This window comes from Pseudozyma hubeiensis, assembly GCF_000403515.1.
Source record: "Pseudozyma hubeiensis SY62 DNA, scaffold: PHS21, whole genome shotgun sequence".
NCBI classification, from domain to species: Eukaryota; Fungi; Basidiomycota; class Ustilaginomycetes; order Ustilaginales; family Ustilaginaceae; genus Pseudozyma; species Pseudozyma hubeiensis.
In genome coordinates, this window is record NW_012133803.1 from 145,458 (window position 1) to 159,972 (window position 14,515).

A 14,515-nucleotide genomic window follows, 5' to 3' on the forward strand; every position below is an offset into this window, starting at 1 on the left:
CACTCTCAAGCACCGCCGTCACATCCCCACTCACGCTGGCACTATTCTTACCCCTCGCTTCACCCAGCATAACGATTACGATTAATACACCGCGCACACAACACAACTCTCTGGCCACGCCACACTGCGCACAACCATGTGGTCATCACCACTACTGCGAACACTCAGCAACCCATCACTTCGAACGCGCAGAACCGCCACTTCCGCATTCTTCGTCGCTACGGCAGCGGCGAGCATCGTAACGGTGTCGTTGTCCGCGTCGACGATTCTGCCGTGTCCTGCCGCTGCGGGGAAACGATCGAGAGGAACGCTGGCCGATGAGGACACACAGTCTAGGGATGGAGAGGAGAGGATAGGTCAGAAGCTGCACTTGACAAGAAAAGGCGGGTGGATAGAGATCGAGACACCGCGCAGGGGCAAGGTCGAGTGAAGAACGCATTACACGGCATCAACAGAGCAGAAAGGACATCGGATGAGAGGGAGAGGGCGAGTCAGAAGCTGCACTTGACAAGCAAAGGCGGGTGGATAGAAATTGAGACACCGCGGAGAGGGAAGGTCGAATAAGGGGAGAAGCATTCCGGGGCAAGACATCGACTTGCTCAACGTCACCATTCAGAAACCCACAATTGTATCAGTATCACACCACACATAATCTTGCATGACTCGGACACAACATTTGCATCGCAGTACCGTCTCGTGTGACTTGGATTGTACGTTGGGCTGGGGGTTTGCTCACGTCGCACCATCCGGAGCGTCCACCCACGTGCCGTTCCCCAACCAAGCCTTTGCTGCCCTTGTAAAGTCGCCCACACTTCCGTCCGAGCTGTACGCCAACCTGAGATAATGCGGTACCTCCCTCACCGTACCATTCCCCACACCCTCTCCATCATCCTCCCTCTCCTGCGCAAAGACATCCACGATGCCACTCAAGTTCCAGCTGGTGCCCGCACCTTGGTAGCGCAGAACGTCGTCTACCAGCAGAGCGTATCCGTCCCAGTTGTGCGTCTGGTTGCTCGGGATGTCGTTCCACCGGACGAGAGCGTCGGAAGCAGCCCAGGTGAGCGCGGTGGTGTTGAACGTCGGGGTGCCCGTTCCGCCGGTGGCGTCGCCTTGGACGACCGCGTTGTCTTGGAGCAGGCCGTCGAAGCTCCAGCGAGCGACGCCGTTGGTGAACATGCCGAACAGGAACGCCACGTAGACCAGACAGAGTCGGGTCGGAAACGCGCATGCCGGAAGCAACACCAGGGCAATGATGTAGTGGTGCAACCGCAGCGTCTCGCCCGGTACCGCTGCAGCCAACCCGATCAGGATCCCACCGACAATGTACAGCGACAGGTACTTTCCCAACCATCCCGTCTTCCACATTACCCTCAGCTGGTTCACCGCGATCACCAATACCACCACCGCGATCACGATCACAGCAATCAGACTCCCCGGCTGCTGCCTGATATCCCTCGCCACCAGCCTCTGGATCGGCACCTTATCGAAGACCACGTTCAGCAGCACACCCAGCCACCAGAACCCCAGCGTCCAAAACGTACCTTCCACCACCAACCCTTCGAAAGCAAACCAGACAAACCTCACCGTCAACCTCCAGATCGCATAACACGTGAACAGATACGGCAGGAAGTCTCCCGCCGCCGCTCCGATCGGTGGAGGATACCCTCGAGGATAAGAAACCAGATTGATGTGCCAGAATCCCACGCACGCCAGCGTCCAGAACCAGACGATCCTCTTGGGTCGAAGTACGAACCCAACCAACGCGGTCATGATCGTATTGAGCACGTACCCTTGCCATCGTCGATCCGTACACTGCGCATCGCCCTGCGTCGATTCGAATCGATACGCGAGTGGGAACACCGAGTCAAAACCGATCGAATCGATCCCGTTCGCTTTGCTCGCAGAAAACCCGGCGTACGAACCATCCAAACGTACCGATCCACAGCCGCCTTTACGGTTGTCGATGATACCGGCGTGGATCGCAGCAGCGCAAATGAACGAATCTCCCCTGTACGTGCGGTTGACATCACCACCTCCCACCACAAGCGGTTCGTAGTTGACCAGTTGATCGCCGACCGCTCGCGGATTGAGAAGCGTCACATCGATGCAGTCTGCAGGACAACGGAAAGGCTGTCCAACTTGACCGGATGGCGTGTAGAACGGCGTGCAGTCTTGACCGTCCAGCCCACACTCTGCGTTCCGCAGCCAGTAGGTGGAAGTGCAGGACAGGAATGCGGGTGAACGAGAAACGCCGTCGAATCCGACCACCGCCGACTCATACCACAGCGATTTTGCCAGGAACGAGAATCCCAGGATCCAGCCGATGTATACCAGACACAGCACGATCCAGTGCACCATGTTGAGCTTGAGATCGGCCGCAATGCCTCGAGACCACACGAGTCCGGGTTGCACATCGTCTTGGTAGTGCTCATCGCCGAGCTGTTGATCCGCGTGCGGGTAAGGGTGCGACTGAGAATGGCTTGCGCTGCTGTAGATGCCTCCTCGCTGGTGAGGATCTTTCCATGCGACTGGATCGGTCAGTCGTGACCACACGCGCTCGATACGTGCCAACGGCCACCAGCGGTAGTGTCGGATGCTGAGGCGCGCCGGTGGCTTTGGTCCTAACATCAATTTGCGAAATCGTCCGGTACTAGTCCTCCCCAGACGGAATCGCGCTCGTCCCGTTCTCTGATTCGATGCAGCTTCTGCAGCAGTGTCCTGATAGAAGATGGGCTCTACCTCGGGCTGCAAGCTGAGCGGGGTCAGTGGAATCTTGCTTGTCTTTTTTGTCGGGTCCGGATCGGTCGTTCCGTTGAGACTGTCGCTCTGGATCGACGAGCCAGGTAGGCTGGTATCAGCTGTCGTTTCGATCTCGTTCTCCGTTCGTCGAGCCAGCGGATCGAAGGAGTACATGATGCCGTTGGACGAGGTGATGCGGTCGACGACTTGGCTAGGCGTAGCCTCTTCTTGACCATCGTCGATGGTGTAGCCGTGGACTTCTTCCGTAGAGCGATTTGGACTGACGAGCTGGTGCCCATTGGCGTGCCTCTCAGCCTGCAGACCATCCTTGGCAGACGATACAGGAGGACCGAGACCGCCAGGATATCCCTCAAGCACCTCCCTCCACGCAGGCGCCGTCGTCGTCACGCGCATCTGCTCGCTCAACGATCTCGGATGCAGCACAATGAAGCACGAGAAAAAGTCGCCTTGTTGCTCGCGCAACTTTTCGAGCTCTTGGTCCGAAGCACTTTCCAACAGACTCCTCGTCTGCTCCGAGTACGGTCTCCGGCTCATCTCCTTGAGCAGCCACTGCACGCTGTCCATGTTGCTCGTGATCGTCGTCATGCCGTATCTGGCGCATGCGTGCATCGAGCGGAGTGTCGTGTAGGTCTGTCCACCGGCTTGATGGATGCTGCTCTGACGAAGCTTCTTGTACTTGCTTCTCGGTAGATCTTCCGAGATGTCTCGCCAGTCCGGACCCCAGAGCTCGGTGAGACAGCTCTCAAGCGTGTCGACCATGTGCGAGGTGAAATGAGCTCGAGGGAGGTCCGGGTAGACGTGCTTGAGCCGGTCGAGAGACTCGAAGCCTCCAGGACCGAGATCCTGCAATGGCTGGATGGGAAGAATGAGACATCTGCGCAGCTCGTCGTGCTCAGGTGCGGCCCACTTGGACCCGCGCCAAAAGTCTTGCGGGTCGACCCCGGGGTCGCCGAGCAGGGCTTTGACTCGGCGCTTCTCGTTGGGACCTCCGACGGTAGAGCTGACGCGACGAAGACGATCAAAGGCGCCGACGGTGGCGAAGATTTGGACCGGAGTAGCCTGACCCGGATCGTCGCGGTTCGTGCTTCTGCGACGGATCGGGCCGAGGATGGCGTCGAACAAGGTCTCGACGGTCATCTCTCGTTCGAGCTGGATAGCAAGCGCTCTGCCTTCCTTGGCTGCTGCGTTGTCCAACGCGCGAGACACCTCGTCCTGCTGGTCGTCCTGCAGCGAAAGTTCGGCAGCTCTGGCCTCTAGCGCTTCCTTGCGGATGGAAAAAGTGCGGAAATGATGCTGGTAGAGGGCACCCGAGCCATATTCACCATCGTCAAGCTTGGGATGGCGTTTGGTGCTATCTAGCAGTGGATCCTGCGCGGTGCTCTCGTGAAAGATGCCGTGGGTGGTGTCGCTGACGAGGGCTATCATGGCTGTGACGTCGAGATTGATGCTTTTGGTGGTTCGCCACTGTGGTCGAGCCGGCGCTTCAGGAATGCTCGGCAGCCCCACAGGTTTGGCTGATATTTGATCTGGATTGCAGATCAAGCCGACGCTGGGAGGTTGATGGTCGCCGAGAATGGCGGAGGGCAGCTGTCGGTAACCAAAGACCATTTCAACATTGTAGTTCTGAGCCTCTTGAGCGATGGCGGCGAGTCTGTGGTTGAAACGATCCCACTCGGACAGTTGATAGAAATCGGCGAGAGCGGCATGTTTGCCTTTGGTATGCGCCGACGGAAGCGGCTGCGAGGGTGCCTGCAGCTCCATGCGCGTGACGACGATCTCAACGTGGATCGGAACGTATGGAAGCTGTCGACCATGCTCCTCTGAGCGTTGGACGCGCGCTTTCGCCTCTGTGTCTGCGGCAGCGCGAAGCTCGTGGATGAGTTTGGTGAGCGAGCACTTTTTGGCGGCTACATCAAAGGCGAGGGAGTCTGTGGACGCGTTGCCTGGCAGCGCTGTCACTCTCGAGGCTGCAATAGGCGTGGCAGCGTTTGTCGAGCATTTGGCGGTGTGTTGATGCTCGTGGAAAGAATCAGCAGCCGCTTCAGTATGGCTGGACGAGTCGAGGTCGTCGTCTTCCGAGGTAGATGCAGAGCTGGAGTCGTCCTCGTCGACCATATAGCTTTCTGCTTCGCGGAACTCTTGACGCAAACGCTCTGGCTTGATGATGTAGAGGCGAGTCCAACGATCGCCATTTTGAGAGACGACATCGACCTTGACGCTCTGGCTGTTGACGTTCTCGCCTCGTGGCTTGCGCATCTTGGTCTTGCGTCGCAATGCTGCCGTCATGCTGAATGCAAAGCGATCCTGCACCGACAGCACGGGACCGTAAGTGAAGGCGACGTAGAGCACTTCCTCCCAGAAACGGATGTGATGGGTGCCATTCGAGTAAGGATGCGGCTCGTCCCAGCTTCCGCGTTCCATCGCAAGCCGTTCGAGGGCGGCTAGCTCGGCTTCGACCTGACTGCGGAGGACGGTGAGACCTTTAAGGGAGGTGGAAGCCATGATTCGTTCGCGGTGCTCATCCCACCTAGGGCCAGAGATGGGGCAATAGGCTCGGGCTAGTGTTTCTGCATTGGGTAGCTGGTGTGCCGAAGACGATGCTGATGCTGACGTTGACGCTTGTGATGATGTTGAAGATGGCGGTGAGCTCAAAGTGAGGGCGGGACCGAAGCTGTAAGCCGGGGCGAGGGTGAGCCATGTGCGATAGGTGATGGCAAACTGCTCGATCGAGTCGTGCACGACTTGGAGACCATCGCGCATGCGCGAAGCGGGTATGGATGGAGCTGGCATGGTAAGCAGATGCTAAGCAGCAGGAGCCTAGTCTGAGTAAACCACTCTTTCTGAAGAAACAACGAGCCTTGATGCCTCTCGCCCTCGACCACCGAATCAAACTTGCCTGCGCTGAGATGCGGCTGTGGGGCTGCAGGCTCTGGGAATCGGCCCGTCCGAACAGCTTGGTACACAGCTCGTCAGCTGCGACAAGTCGTATCGAAGTAGGCGCGGAGGGAGAATATGTCGAGACTGATAGCGTCGGAAGGTTGCCGGAAGGACGCCGAGGTCAGAAGACATTGGCCAGTCTGAGTGGCTGCTCTTGCTCGAGTGTCACATTCGGCGAGGCGTACATTAGCCAAACCAAATCATCGGCACAGCGAAACGGCACCTTTGCCGACAAGCCGTAGAAAATCCGATGCAGGAGAGCAGCACATGCCGTGTGGAGGTCTGACACGACCAAAAAACTATGGCAGCACAACGCACACACTCTTCGATAAGAAGAACTGCAACTCCAAACTGATCTAACAGCCCGGAGCGGCGCGATTGAAGTGCCGATGACCTGGGCAGGAACATCATCCGCGACAGCGGCACACAGTTGCAGACTTGTTCGGTTGACTCGATCGATAGGCATTAAAGCGAAGAGTAGAGAGGAACATGTCTATGTGGTTGCGATACAGAGGCGAATCCGATGGAGTGAGATCCGTAGAAAGTCAGGTTATGCTAGAATTACATGAACGACGAGGGGGAGGGAAGGTGGTATGAGGGGGTTGTGGGTAAGTGTGGGTGCGTGCGTCGCTCAAGCGGCAGCTCAAAGGTTGGCAGCGTTGACCTTGTTGGTCTGCGAAACAGCGACGAATCGGTATCGGACGTCGCCCTTCTTGAGGCGTTCGACGGCGTGGTTGATGCCGTCCTCGGTCATGGGCACCTCCTCGATCATGGGCTTGATGCCGTGACGAGCGGCAAACTCGAGCATCTTGGCGTGAACCGCTCGCGTAGCGACGAGCGATCCCTGCACCTTGAGCTGCTTGCCGATGATGGGCATGTAGGGGAACACAAAGTCGCCTCCGTCCACCGAAAGGGGGATGATGGTGGCGTCCTTCTCGAGCACCTTGAGGTACGTCTTCCAGTCGGGCTGAGCGCTGGTGGTGACGATCAAGACGTCGACGGGCTTGACACCTTCCAGCTTGGGGTTGGTCTTGGCCGCCACGAATTCGTGTGCGCCCAGCTTGATCGCCTCGTCCTTCTTGTTCTCGGAGCCCGAGAAGACGACAACGTCGCAGCCCATCTTGTTGAGGAATTGGATCGCGAGGTGTCCCAATCCGCCGATGCCGATCACGCCGACACGGTCGTTCGAGGTGACGCCGGCGTCGTGCATGGCACCAAACACGGTAGCACCACCGCACTGGAGAGGAGCGGCGTGCTTGAGCTCGAGACCCTCGGGGATGAGGTGGCAGAACTCTTCGGTGATGACAAACTTGTCACCGAACGAGGCCTGGTCGAGATCGGCGCTGGCGTACATCTGGTTCTTGTAGCAGTTGGTGTCGCGACCCTTCTTGCAGAACTTGCAGGTGCCGCACGAGCCGTGGTTGTAGCCCCATCCGACGCGGTCGCCCTTCTTGAAGTCCTTGACCTCGGGGCCCACCTGCGAAACGATGCCGACACCTTCGTGACCGAGCACCATGTCCTTCTTGAGGTAGTGCACGTCGGTGTAGCACAAACCCGAGTGGGTGATGTCGATCACCACATCGCGTGGGTTCACGGTGCGGTCGGCGCCCTGCGCCTTGACGACCTTGCCCGATTCGGAGCCCTTGAAAACAGTGCCGAGGTTGATGGTGGTCATGTCGTACAATGATCCGATGGGAATGGATAAGTATGTGGTGGGAGGGTGAGGGAGACAAGTGCGATGATTGGCAAAGTAAGCAGCTGCTTATATGTAGTGGATCGGCGAACCTGGCACAGACGGATGGAAGCCAATCGACCAAACCAGCTTCGGAAGAAGAAAGCGGCCTCTGCCTGAACTTGTTCGCGGCCTGTGTTGTTGCAGTTGCCGAAGCAAACAAAGGACAGGAAGAGAGAAAATAATCTCAGCTCGGATTGCGCCACTGTTCTACCGGACGATTTTCATGCCTGCTTGCCGGAAGAAGGGCTCAGTCATTGTTTGCCTGTTGCGGCAATGCAATGGAAGAGTCGCGTCGTGGGACATCTTTTCTGGTGCAGGAAAATCCGAAACCCTTTGTTGACGCAAGCTCGCAGCAACCTGGAAGAACTTTTCCTGGGAAGCACGAGAGCCTCGCGTGGCCGGAGATTTCTTGTGCTTCTGACGATGACGCATCATCTTCCCTGAACTCAGCAGGGAAACTGGTCAGGAGATTAAGAGAAACGACGGACTTAGCTCGGTCATGCGCTACCACCGAGTCTCGCACCGAAGACACTGTACCGAAAGCGCAGCATCGATGCACATTCGAAAGTAAGACGGATGACGGCGTCGTCAGCGAGACAGATCAGTCCGGATCACAGAGACGCGTGGCTCGCCGGTAAGAAACAGAAATGGGATGTGTCAGAGAGATAGAGACGGAGACATCTGATGACAGGCGCGACGTCTACTATATTCTGTAAATCCGAGCTCCCACACTTCGGAATGCGTTGACTGCCACAGCAAGCGCCAACAGCTCGGCTCTGTTTTTAGCGCTTCTGTTCGATTGGCTTCCTTGAGCTAGGTGCGCCTGCCTCCAAGATCTTCTGGCCGAGTCTGGCATCCATCTCGGCGATTGGTTCTGCTGCGCTTCAAGGTCGCATCTCCAAACGATCCGTGCATGCGAGTATCACTGTGGACACGCAAACCGCATCACACGGCAGCGGCAATACACGCGCAACGAACGGCAAAGGGTCGTCTGTTCGTTAACAACGCAGCTTGTCACCGAGGCTGGGGTAAGAAGTGGCAGGGACGGCTCGTCGGCACCTTTGAAGCTCATTGATCGATCGACCTGATTTGTCTGTGAATCAATCGGCTGATCCCCACAGAGATTTGCCACGGCTACTCGCGACTCTGTCGGTATCTTCCCGACGATCTGGTTCGCAAAACAAGTGCACGACACTGCAGCAAGCCGTCAGGGTCTGCCCGCGTGCGTTTTCACCGGATCCACAGCAAATGCAGTATCGTTCGGCTCCTCTCTGGATCTGCAGGGAAGCGCCGAAGCTCATCTCTGACTCGACCGCACTCCCGTCGAGGCTTGGTGTACTGCTGCTTAGATTTGACGTCTGAAAACGACTTCGAGAACAGAGCATCGAGCGATCGTGGCGCATCTTTGGCTGTTTGACTCTTGCGAAAGTTGGAACCTTGCATCCGAGACCTATAAGCACTATGTTGATCCTGGAGTTCGAGTGACGCCTGGCTTCCGTACAGCCGCAAGCGATCTCGTATCCTTCATCGACGCTCCTCTCTCTCGGATGAAACGTATGAATTGGAGTGCGCGCTACGAACGAAGGAACAAAACGATCATGGCTGTACATCGTCCACAGCAAGGCAATTTGTACCGTAATACGAACCGTACTGCAGCTCGATAGTGCCCGGCCAACACGCCGACGTGTAGCTGACATGTACCCACGATTAGACCGCTTGCGTGCACGCACGAGGATAGCCACGTTTGGCTCTCGACACGGACAAACAAGGTTGGCGGGCTTGCGGAACACGGCGGAGGGCTCAAACGGGCTCCAGAGGGCTGCAATGGGCGCTAGAGGGCTCAGTGGGCTCTAGACGCGCTGAAACGAGCCTTGAGCGCTCATGTCAAGGAATGCAAAGCTCGAATTTCCGCGCGTCGGTCTCAATTCACTTGGACTTGACCCACCGAGCCAAACCTTGCTCTCGCTGCATTATCAGCAGGCACCTTTGTCAACATTCGACGTCTATTCTGTTGCTCTGCTCTAGACACTCTGTCTGCTCGGCCAACTTTGACGTTCTAGTCGTTGGCATGCGTAGCTAAAATTTCCTTTCCCACGACCGATGGCTCACTCAGCGCATGATGCACCTATCAGACTCAAGCTCGATCCTCCTTCAGCGGTATCGATTACTGTGGCCAGCCTTGCAAGTCATCGGAACAGCCGTCGAGAGGCACGTCCTCGAAACATGTTTTCTTCCGTGGGCTATTCTATGGTGCTTTTTCGCAACCGGCTTCATCTCGGTGTCTTTCCGACCCACGCCTCGTGCCTTGGCCAGTCTGTGTGTTGCAGGCTTCTCTCTCTCTGCTTCGTCACACCATTCTGGCTTGTCATGTAGACTGAATAGCACCGTGGGAAAAGCTGAGCACTGCACCATTGTGCCGCTCCTCTTGGGACTCATCTCACTACGCCGTCGTTTCGAGTATTAAAGGCGTCTTCGAGTGCCTCCCTTGCCCAAGCATTCTTACCTCTTCTCCTTCTGACCTTGTCATCCATGGCGACAATCCTCGAGTAGCATCACACAATACTCTACTTGCGCGCCAGTGCTTTTCGCGAACCTTCGCCCACTGCCGTCCATCTTCGACATACACAATGGAACCAGTCGAGCTTGTTGGCCTTGCCCAAGACTCTGGAAAGCCTCTTCATCACCACGAGCTCCAGCCGACATCGTCATCGCCCGCCGAAACAATCAGAACTATTCGTCAAGAGCCTTCGACCTCTTCTGACGTCGAGAAAGGAACACTCGACCACCCCGGCTCCAGCGACGGACAACCGACGTCGATATCTGCTCTCACGGAGCACGCGACTAGCGCACAACATGCTACGGCTGTTCCAACCCTCGTCAACACCCAAAGCTCCGATAAAGAGTCTTGTACCGGCTCGCGATCAGCCTCAAACGAGGACCGACCATCTGGCAATGACTCCACAGCTCCCATCAAGGATCGAGGCTGGCAAGCATGGAAGTTTGTCCTCGCTTCTGCAGCCACCGAGTTCATGATCTGGGGCGCATCCTGGGGCTACGGCTCCTTTCAAGAGTACCACCAGCAAAACCCTCAATCTCCGTTCCATCACGCTTCGCTCACCGCCACCTCCTCCGTCGGCACCACTCTCCTTGCCGGGCAGCACTTTGTCACCTTGCTGACTTTCGGCCTGTACACCATGTTCCCGCCGCTTGTCAAGACATTCACCTACATTTGCGTCGTTGGCTCCTCGCTCTCTCTCCTCATCGCCAGCTTTTCCCACTCGATCGCGCTGCTCATCCTATTTCAAGGTCTCGTCTACGGCATGTTCAGCGGCAACGTCTTCCTAGCCGTCATTCTCTGGTTGCCCAACTGGTGGGATGAGAGACGTGGGTTCGCCACCTCCATCATGTTTAGTGGTGCAGGAATCGGCGGCATCGTGTGGCCCATCATCTTCTCGCAAACACTGCAAAGGATCGGCTTCAGGGGGACGTTGCGATTGTGGGCGCTACTTCAGCTCATCATTTCCGGCGGTGCTGTCATGTGCCTCAAACCAGGGCGGAAGCCGCCTCCTACTCCGAAACCTTTGCGCTGGAAGTCGGCGCTGCCTGGTTTCCCGCGCTCCCTCTTGTCGCCTGTTGCGCTACTCAACATTGTCGTCTCCCTCACCCAGTCAACCGCGTACTACTCGATCTCGCTCAACATCTCCAACTACGCCTCGTCTGTCGGATTCAGCTCCACCACCTCCACCGCCATCCTTTCCGCCTTCAACGCCTCTGCTGCCATCACCTACTTTGTACTCAGCTACCTGGTCGACCGCTTCGCATACCCTCTGCTCATGGCGACGTCGACTACGCTCAATCTCGTATTCACCGTGCTGGTGCTAGGATTCGCCGGCCGCTCGTTGACCAAGATCATTGTCTACGTCGTCTTCTTCGGCTTGACGGGAGGTGGCTTCGCTTGCTTCATGACACCCATGGCGAGAGACATCCCGGACAGGTCGAGGTCGCACGAGTTCTCGCTTCGTTTCCTCTACTATATCACTTTCAGAGGCCTCGCTGCCATGGTGGGACCCATCATTGCGGTCCAAGTCTATCCCAAGCATCTCGGCAGGGAATCGACATACGGCAGCTTCGGCTTCACGAGCTTCATCGCATTCATCTCGGGTACGTTGGCATTGTCGACATGCGCATCACTGGCCATCTTTGCGCACAAACGATACCTGCAGCCGAAACAGGATCGAGTCAAGGTTCTGAGCAATCCGGTGACTCCTCCTGCCGAAGCGCGGCAACAGAGTGGGACTGTTGCGGCGTAAGCTTAGCAATCCCTTCTAGTTTTCTCTTTCGTCTCCGGTTCTTGACATGGCCTTATTTCAATCGATCTGGTTTGTCATGCTTCGCATGCACGATGTTTTGCTCGCCTCTTGACAAACAATCTATCATTTGCACACCCACGTTTAACGCGACGAGCAGCTCTCTACTGCGCCTTTCTGCCGTCATGAACCATGTACGGCCATTCTACGAATCCCTTCGCTGCCCTCTTCTCGTCCACCCGGTCCAGGCCCGCCACCTTGAAGCCAGCCTTGAGGTAGGTGCCTTTGCCCATCGGGCTACTTTCCAACCAGGCCACCACGCCCTCCTGATCCGCCCTCGCTGTCCCCCACTTGACCAACATGGTTCCCAAACCCTTCCTCTGCCATTCCGGATCGATGACCAATAACTTCAAGAACCAATACCGCTCTCCCTTCATCACCCTTTCTCTGGTTCGGTTCAACTGAGCCATGAAGCGATTCAAGAGACCTGGATGTTGCCTCTCCTTCTCGTCTGTTTCCGGGGAATCTGGTTCGGTGGAGCTATCTATTCGATGCCAGAGGGCGAATCCTGTCATGATGGCATCTGGAGGAAGATCAGATGAATCATGTAGGTCGCCTTGTTGGTTCTCAATGGAGGTGGACGAGGTGTGGTAGACTCCGACGATGTGGTACTTATTCTTGTCAAAGAGCTCTTGGAAGGTTTTGTTGGCTCGGGTGAGGGATTCTTCGCGAGTGACGGTTCGACCGAGTTCGGGATCGGGTTCGGTCTCGAGCAGACGTGAGAGTTCGTCGGGAGTGGTGTTGTGCGGGGAAGGAGCAAAGGCGTCGTATCGGATGGCTGTCATTCGTGGGATTTCGCAGCGTCGAGCGAGGCGCGTCACGAATCGCCCCTCCGAGGGGGGTTGCGAGTCTACGGTCATGGTTGCCGAAAAGCGATGAGTCTATAGGATATGGTTGAGGTTTGGAAGCTTGAGCTTATATGGGGACGTAGGATGGGAGGTAAAGAGGGGAAGAAGATCGAGTCATGTGGTACGGAGTCATGAGTTCGGGAGAAAGTGATCCGAGCGACATGTTGGAAATAACACTGCCATTTTCATGCAACCCTTGGGTCAACCGCCGGCCCGGAAAGACAACTGCACCCGCTTCCGATGGAAACCTTGCGACCATCGTCAACAACGAAAGGGCGCCTCTGCTGCCACTATTTTGAGGTCGGCACAGTCATGCTGCACACACCTAGGAGCCTTTTCATTTCGCGACGACAACTCTCGCGCTGGGTCTCTGAAGCAGCAAGGCGACTGCTCATCGTTGAGGATTGCGAATCATGCTTTCTCACGATGATTTCTTGTACAAAAGCGACCGTTCTCTCTCCAGTCGATCCAACAGGATGCTTCTACGAGAGCCTACCTCGGCTCGCAGTGCAGTTTGGGTTGTGTCTCTTCTCCGTTCCTGCAACCTAATCTGTCCGACCTGATCTCGTTTCTCGACTTGCTGAAGCTGACTACTTGGTCCCTCCTTCCCCGCCGACGGTGACTCGACGCCATCCTCTCCTCCCTCCCTACCACGCTTCTTACCCACGACCCTCCTCCCCAACCCATCCCACCTCTCTTCCCCTCCTCTACTGTACTGAACCACGGCATCCCAGCGACTCAACTCCCTCCTACCGCTCCGCAACCAACACTCCAGCTCATGCAACAGATGTCTCGGCCTCCCCTCTACCCCTTCTCCTAACACCTCCCCCACCAACTTGACCATCGAATTGTCAGCCAACGCCCAGACCTGCGTCAAGCTCACGACGTACTTCGTGACAAACTCGACATCCACCCCCTCGAAGAGCGACAGCTCTCTCCTCAAAAACGTCGATATCCTCGCGACGATTTCACCGGCGACGTGTCTCGTGTCGTGTTTGATCCTGGCAGGAGTGGGAGCTGCGGAGAAGCCGGTGCGGGGGTTGGATCCGATGTGGTGCGCGTACAGGCTGTTTCGATAGACGAACCTTCGGAACGCGAGAACGTTCGTTTGCAAGGGATCGGTGTGCGATGCGCGGGTGGATCGCGCACGCTGAACTCGAGTCGTGATCTCGCGTCGGCTACTCGATGCACTCGTCGTCGTCGGTGCTGATCGGACGAGTGGCGATGGTGGTGGAGGAGGAAGATGGTATCGCAGAAAATCGCCGTCTGACCGAACGCTGTGGATGACAAAACTCCCGATGGGACGCAGACACAGCGGACAGGTACGTTTGATGTCGATCCAGCGCAGGATGCAGACGAAGCAGAACTGAGAGTGCAGACAGGCAGGGAGGAAGGTGCGATCGGCAATGGGGGTTGTGTGACAGATGAGGCACCATTCATCATCATCGTCGTCGCCGTCGCCTTCACCTTCGGGATCGAAAGCATTGATTGGGGGATCTTGAGTGGGACAGTCGAGGGCTCTGCGCTTGCCCTTGTCGACAGCGCTGTGGGTATAAGGGATCACATGTTGATGCTGAGCGGATGCAGATGCTGATGGCTGCATCAAGCGGTCGTCCGAGTAAGTGGTGGCGAAGAGAGAGGAAAGTTGAGTTGCATTTGAGAAGAGTCTTTTCTGAGCCACATTTTTTCTTTTTTTGATTTGAAGCGGAAAGTGGACCGCGCCCGAACGCGCGCTGATAAGATTATGCACCGCCAGCAATCTCGGCCAAATCCGACTGCCAACCTCTCACAGTATCCGACGGGCCGACGTTCCCTCTCCGTCCTTCCATGTCACGAAACACCGACAACTGAACATTTGATGTCGGACG

The 14,515-nt window shown here is 56.7% G+C and overlaps 7 protein-coding genes across 7 annotated transcripts; 2 read left to right on the top strand and 5 right to left on the bottom strand.

Annotated features, from left to right (window-relative positions):
• Positions 1–81: 81 nt before the first annotated feature.
• PHSY_001977 (hypothetical protein) lies at positions 82–5,520 on the bottom strand (the record flags this gene model as incomplete). The annotated part of the gene is made up of 2 exons (XM_012332603.1): positions 82–332; positions 867–5,520. The coding sequence occupies 2 exons, from the start codon at positions 5,518–5,520 to the stop codon at positions 82–84; spliced, it is 4,905 nt and encodes a 1,634-aa protein (XP_012187993.1).
• A 298-nt stretch (positions 5,521–5,818) lies between these two features.
• PHSY_001978 (hypothetical protein) lies at positions 5,819–6,163 on the bottom strand (the record flags this gene model as incomplete). Its single annotated transcript, XM_012332604.1, has 1 exon — positions 5,819–6,163. The coding sequence occupies one exon, from the start codon at positions 6,161–6,163 to the stop codon at positions 5,819–5,821; it is 345 nt and encodes a 114-aa protein (XP_012187994.1).
• A 177-nt stretch (positions 6,164–6,340) lies between these two features.
• Positions 6,341–7,372, bottom strand: PHSY_001979 (alcohol dehydrogenase; the record flags this gene model as incomplete). The annotated part of the gene is made up of 1 exon (XM_012332605.1): positions 6,341–7,372. The coding sequence occupies one exon, from the start codon at positions 7,370–7,372 to the stop codon at positions 6,341–6,343; it is 1,032 nt and encodes a 343-aa protein (XP_012187995.1).
• A 338-nt stretch (positions 7,373–7,710) lies between these two features.
• PHSY_001980 (hypothetical protein) lies at positions 7,711–8,849 on the top strand (the record flags this gene model as incomplete). The annotated part of the gene is made up of 2 exons (XM_012332606.1): positions 7,711–7,999; positions 8,554–8,849. 2 exons carry the CDS (start codon positions 7,711–7,713, stop codon positions 8,847–8,849), a joined length of 585 nt encoding a protein of 194 aa, XP_012187996.1.
• Positions 8,850–10,059: 1,210 nt separating this feature from the next.
• PHSY_001981 (monocarboxylate transporter) lies at positions 10,060–11,742 on the top strand (the record flags this gene model as incomplete). The annotated part of the gene is made up of 1 exon (XM_012332607.1): positions 10,060–11,742. One exon carries the CDS (start codon positions 10,060–10,062, stop codon positions 11,740–11,742), a length of 1,683 nt encoding a protein of 560 aa, XP_012187997.1.
• Positions 11,743–11,903: 161 nt separating this feature from the next.
• PHSY_001982 (acetyltransferase) lies at positions 11,904–12,659 on the bottom strand (the record flags this gene model as incomplete). Its single annotated transcript, XM_012332608.1, has 1 exon — positions 11,904–12,659. The coding sequence occupies one exon, from the start codon at positions 12,657–12,659 to the stop codon at positions 11,904–11,906; it is 756 nt and encodes a 251-aa protein (XP_012187998.1).
• Positions 12,660–12,908: 249 nt separating this feature from the next.
• PHSY_001983 (hypothetical protein) lies at positions 12,909–14,250 on the bottom strand (the record flags this gene model as incomplete). The annotated part of the gene is made up of 2 exons (XM_012332609.1): positions 12,909–13,017; positions 13,538–14,250. The coding sequence occupies 2 exons, from the start codon at positions 14,248–14,250 to the stop codon at positions 12,909–12,911; spliced, it is 822 nt and encodes a 273-aa protein (XP_012187999.1).
• Positions 14,251–14,515: the final 265 nt, after the last annotated feature.